The sequence below is a fragment of the Apostichopus japonicus genome, chromosome 15, assembly GCF_037975245.1.
Source record: "Apostichopus japonicus isolate 1M-3 chromosome 15, ASM3797524v1, whole genome shotgun sequence".
Classification (NCBI taxonomy): Eukaryota; Metazoa; Echinodermata; class Holothuroidea; order Aspidochirotida; family Stichopodidae; genus Apostichopus; species Apostichopus japonicus.
The window spans coordinates 22,912,286-22,918,347 of NC_092575.1; the positions used below are offsets into that span (position 1 = coordinate 22,912,286).

General features: G+C 36.9%; 1 protein-coding gene across 1 annotated transcript; it reads right to left on the reverse strand.

Moving 5' to 3' along the window:
- Positions 1–561: 561 nt before the first annotated feature.
- Positions 562–5,963, reverse strand: LOC139980650 (uncharacterized). Its single transcript, XM_071992458.1, has 5 exons — positions 5,754–5,963; positions 4,105–4,270; positions 3,187–3,254; positions 2,673–2,802; positions 562–1,722 (listed from the first exon to the last, which is right to left on the reverse strand). The coding sequence occupies exons 1-5, from the start codon at positions 5,896–5,898 to the stop codon at positions 1,212–1,214; spliced, it is 1,020 nt and encodes a 339-aa protein (XP_071848559.1). The 5' UTR covers positions 5,899–5,963; the 3' UTR covers positions 562–1,211.
- Between the last annotated feature and the right edge of the window lie 99 nt (positions 5,964–6,062).

The window sequence follows — 6,062 nt, forward strand, 5'->3', positions numbered from 1 at the left end:
AGGGAATAATTTAGTGTTCAAAATTTAGTGTTGCCATTCAAAAAGCTCTGAATTTTGTCTCTAATATAATACTATGGTTTCTTCAATCGAAACCTGCTATACATCTGTGAACTTGCATAGAATAATTGCCCATTTTGCACAGCATTTTGTGCAGGCGCGTAGCCAGGAATTTGCCAAGGGAGGGGCAAACCTGTAGGCAAACTATCAGAGCCGTAGATTCTGCATTGAAAACTATCTAAGCGTAGTGCCTCCCAGATCGCTGGAAATGGCACTTCCCAGGCCTTGTAAGTTGCATCTAAGCTTGAAATTACTAGCGATATCATAAAAACATACAAAAAAAAAAAATAGGCTCAAGGGGGGGGGGCGGTGGCCACCTTCGCCCCCCAATGGCTACACGCCTGATTTTGTGAAGACATATTCGATAAATTGTTCCCTGTTATATTCATTAAATAGAATAATTTATATATATATATATTCAGGGATGGAGATGTGAGGGGTGTGTTTAATTATTACAGCATCATCTTGCCAAATTACTTTCCAGAAAAAACCATGACAGAAATGTTTAAGTGGTCTGTTACAGTTTATTGTACCAACACTGGGGAGCTACATTACACACATGTATAGCATTACAACTAATATGTGGACTACCCTATGAATTCTCAGAATAATTGTTAAAAATATTTCAATAAAACAAGAAACAAAGAATGAACAGTTAACTACTCAACAACATGCAGTTAGTCAAACATTTGTTATCATGAAATTGTAATACAAAATAATATTAATGTAATAAACTTATGACAGAAAGTATTAAAATAAAAAATTGCCAAAAAAAAAAAGGAACATAAAAAGCACACATTATGAAGTTTCCATCTCTTGTAAATTTAAGCAAAGTGTCAATGCTATGCAAAAACAATACCTGATAAATTGATAATAATGCCTCTATCCTCCAATGTTTTATAAATCTGTGAAAATGTCAGTTTTATACAAGTTTACAATTCCATTTGTAAATATGCTCAGTGTCGTTCACTTTTGAGGTCAAAAGAGCCCAACATCTGTCTGTCTTGAAGCCTATGGACACATTCTCTATACAGGATATTTGTAAGACTATCAACTTTGCTATTAAAATTAACCTTTTATCCTCCCTATCTGTCTTTTTCAATTGTCACTGACATCTTGTCCAAGAAAACTTAGCTAAGGTTTGGCAAGAAATTTCACTTTTCTCTTTCCTTTTCCATTTTTTTCTTCTTTTTCCTTTTAAGTTTCGTGGAAGGAAAGTTTGCTAATGTTTCGTGACTACCTGCCTCCAATTCTCTCACTACCTCTGTTGGTTCCCTAGTATCAGATATCAGATTCATAAAAGCTTTGTCCTTTTTCCTCTTCTTAACAACTGAGCCATCACCAACCTCCTCCTCATTAGTTTCTATAATTGTTAAACTTTCTCTGACACCATTCACAGGAGGCACCATCTCATCTTTGGCTTTCTTTTTCTTCTTCTTCTTCCTTTTCACATTATTTTGATCATTGCTGCCATCGTGAGGAGATGTATTATTTGTTAGTGATGAAGTAAGAGGATTAGATGTCACCTGTTCATCTTCTCTTCCTCCTCCTTCTTCTTCCTTTAAGCCGTTGCCATTTTGATTTCCAAAACCTCTGGCTCCTCGAAATATGAAGTCTGCAGATACGGCGACAGCTTCCAAACGCAATCTCTCCTCATCGGAATCACTTTAAAAAGCAAAGATTGAAATCAAATATCCTTTTGCATTTGCCATCAAGCCTTGAAAACTTATACCATGTGATATACAAACAAAATTCAGTTGTTTACAGCAATCAGTCTTAACCAGTTCAAGTCAGAAATTAAATTGATTAGGTTTGGGTAAATTTTTTCTTTTCTGTCTTTCTCTTTTCAGCTGAGTACAGTTTGCAACCTCAAAAATGGAAAACAAATTAGAGACTACACATGGAAACTCATTCTTCCAATTCACAGCTCCAAAAAGCTTATCCTGTTACTGAGATTTTACTTGGAACAGTGCTTGTGTAATACTAGTGGTAATCATTTCAACGCAACCAATAACCAGTGGCAAATAATTGTGTGGCAAACAACAACCTGTGGCAAATAAATATGTGGCACTTAAGAAACTAGTGGCTTCTTTGGGTATCAGCATATATCAAATTGCCTTGTTTTTGTTGGAGATGGTCTTCTTAGCAATAGTAATCAGTGTTTAGCATTTGAGACACATACTTGGTCATACAAAACCAACATTCAAACACCTGCATTAATACAGTTGTGCAATCATCCACAGGTATTTATCCATGTAATCATATAAATAGATTAACAACCATACAAAAACCATTTCATTTTGTAGTTCACAATGAGGAGTAAGTTACGGTGACAGCCACAATATGCAATTCACGATTTTAACTTGCCATACAGTTTTAGAGTTGAGTCATAGAGTTTGCCACAATACAGATACAGGCATATAGTAGTTTGTCCCTGTCACAGTATGAAATGTATCACTTGGGTTTTACAATGAGAAGAATGGTAATTGTTTTTCTCAGTTAATTCTTTTTGATCCATTTAACCTTTAAAAAAAAGGATGTAGAACCTTTCCTTGCAGTTGCAAAACAAGAGCATACTAAGTGCCAAAAAGAGGAGAGTAGATGAAGCAATTTACCTGCTGCTGCTGCTGCTGAGAGCATCGCCATCAGCATTTCGTTTCTTTTTGCTTTTCCAAGGTGCTTGAGGTAATTTTTCTTTAGGTGGCACATAAGAATTGGAAGAGGTAGAAAACAACCTGAAAGATTCTAGAAAATAATGAAAGAAAGATTTCTATAATAATACTAAATATTGGGTGTCTTTTGTAGTACTCAAGTTATAGACTCTACATACAAAGAATGAGTGACTGTAAAATCTTACTTCAAATCTGTAGAGCAAATAAAAATAGGGAAACCAAACTTATCATGTCTGAAATGAATTTAAATTAACTTAGTGACCTATATAGGTGAAACACAAATTTGGGTTTGAAATCCTGTCGGTGATCGCCATTGATAAAGTCCAAAATACTCTTGATTCATTCTCTATCAGAGAGACTGTTTCAAAATTCCAGCCCCTCACTCACTCTTCACTATAGTCCACTCCTACAATGATAACTTCTGAAACAGCCTGGCCTCTCTCCTTCTTCAACTTACCGTCATCCTCTGGAAGTTTCACCTTGGATTGCCATTTGCTTTCATCATCTTTCACATCTGCCAGGAAGCTACAAAAATGAAATAGTTTGTACTCGAGATTGAATGGTTGTCAGAAAAAAAGAAAAAAAACGTCAACATACAGTTTTGACAACTTAAGAGTGACACACAATAACATCATCCATTATTGATAGTAACTTTTACACTTTGAAGTTACAGTTGCTCCAAACCACTGCAGCAAGACTGACTAAATATTCACCTCAATAGACTAGCAACCCAAATGCCTTTGTGTGAAGCTGCAGGGTCTTTTGTCAAAGACTGCAATGCCCAAAAGTTTTATGTTCTATGCAGTCTGGCTGCAGCCCCCTGAGTGACCTACTTTTGACACGACTAAAACTGTTGGTACTTTTTGTAGGAATTTCTCAATTCTAAAAGAATATGGTTGGACAGCTTGTTCCTCCTGCAAATGTATCTTGGAACATTACAACAGGTTCTCTCCAATCCCCCACTCAGACTTTTTCATTAAACTCAGAACTGTCACAATGTTGAACCCGCCCACACCCCCTTAAAGGATGTGAAGACTCGTGCAAAAAGAAACGTCTAATGCCGGTTATCTGACCTAGTTTCGAATGAGGTGTAACAGAAGTGTTAGAAACCACCATCAATCCCTGAAAATACACACACAGCCTGCGGTCAATACCCACAGCACAGTGTACAAATGATACAGTGATGGACATCTCAGGTCCAGCTAAAGATAACAAGGTATCACGTTTCATAACTGTCTGCATTTTGTAGCAACAAGAAGAAAACTTCACTTGCAAGCAACGGAATGTTAACTTTTTCAGAGCGAGGCATGCAGTTAGGCGCAAGTCTTCAATGCCTTTGAAAGAAATAGTTTAAGCTCGCTTTTCTAAAACATACTCATCCAGATATGTTGTCAGCTTCTTTGCCACAAATGACTTGTATTCCGGGGTCATTTCAGTTACTCTGTAATCATCAGTCACATTGAAGGATTTAGAGTTATCTTCTCTCTTACTTGGTGGGAGAGATCCATCTTGCGAAACAGTGGGTTTATTTGTTGAAGATGCTGCAAAGGAGAATACAAATATTGTTATGCATTACAATTCATTAAGCAAATATCAGGGTATGATATTTCCTAACATATTTTCTTTTTCCATTGAGCCCTATTTTGCTGGCTTTATTAGAAGCTCATCGAGCATTACAGTTTACACATTACAAGTGGCTATAGGTTTAGAAAAGGGAAGAATGCTTCTATCCAGTCATTTGAAATAAGGTTCCATTGGGCCTATGTAACTCTTAGTGATGATAGTGTCCCTTAGAATACTGCCACTTTAGGATAAGCTTTGCTCTTAAAATTGTAATAATTGAATGGCTCATGGAACCTTTAAGTACACACTACAAACTATTGATAGTGCAGACAGGCCCTTATATCTTCAGCACATGGGATGCATTTCTGCCATATCCCCCACCCCCTACCCCTCCCCCTCTTTTGGCAAATGATTAACTCTCCTTAGCATACAGTAGTATATATCAAATACTTCCTTGGTGAATTTTCCAAGTAACACCTCTACCCCATCCATCATTTAACTTTTAAACCTTTACCCACAGTGTTTGGCAGTAGATAAGCAAATTAACAACAGTCTTTGTTCTCTCTTGGATTAGAAATTCTGGGTCAACACTATGTGTCCTGCGAGATGTCAGTCTCCAGGCTTATATTCCTGAACGTCAGTTATGTCACCATTTGTCAAAAGTTAGGTAAGCTGGGCCTATTTTCCATAAAAATGCAGACAGACACTCTTATGCATGGCAAAAATAATAGCTTAATACAGCTGTTACTTGTCATTTAGCCTCTGAAGAAGATCCTGCTAGTGCTAGCATTGAAACGTCAGGCCAAATTACTTTACCATGCTTAAAGGCATTGAAGACTCGTCCCAAACCGCGTTCTGAAAAAGTTAAATTTCTGTTGCTTGCAAGTGAAGTTTTCTTCTTGTCGCTACAAAATACAGACAGTAATGAACGTGATATATTGTAATCTTTTATCTAGACCTGAGATGACCATCGATGCTATGTACACTGTGTTGTGGGTATTGACCGTAGCTGTATGTATTGATTGTACACTAGTGTCTAATTACCGACGGGATAGCAAGCTGTGTGTGTATTTTCTGGGATCGATGGTGGTGTCTAACACTTCTGTTACACCTCATTGGATACTAGGTCAGATTACCGGCACGAGACGTTTCTTCGAGTGCGAGTCTTCACACCCTTTAACAATAACACTAACAGCATATAATTTCAGCTAATCAGTATCATTAAAATATTTCCAATTGGCATTGAGACATGCCAATTTTTATATACTTATTTTTTATTTGCGAAATGGAAACGGCCACTGTAAGGTATTTTATGCTAGATGTATTGTTCATGAATTGCTTAGGCTAGACCTATATGCCTATGTATATGCTTTACTATGTAATCGTACTTCGTAGGCCTAAACAGAGTTAGGATAACCATAATGTCAGGTTAGCGTAATGAGCTCTAAGTTAAGGGCTTACTATTGGAATAACAGTTGGAGTTCAACTTAATAACATTTGTGGGCTGCCAGACGGATGACTGCAATTTTTGTCTTTCTTCTTCATCAGATGAAGAAGAACTTTCAATATTCATGTGGACATTTTTCTTTCTCTTGAGCGCAGCCATTTTGTAACCGGTGTGAAGTTAGTTACTTATATATGTGTACTACAGTTACTCATTCGCGAATGTCGAACGAGGAACGCGGAATAAGTAACTAACTTCACATCGGTCATTTTTCTAAACATAATGACTAGAATTATATTAGGAATATCGTCTGCTAAGTAGGCTAG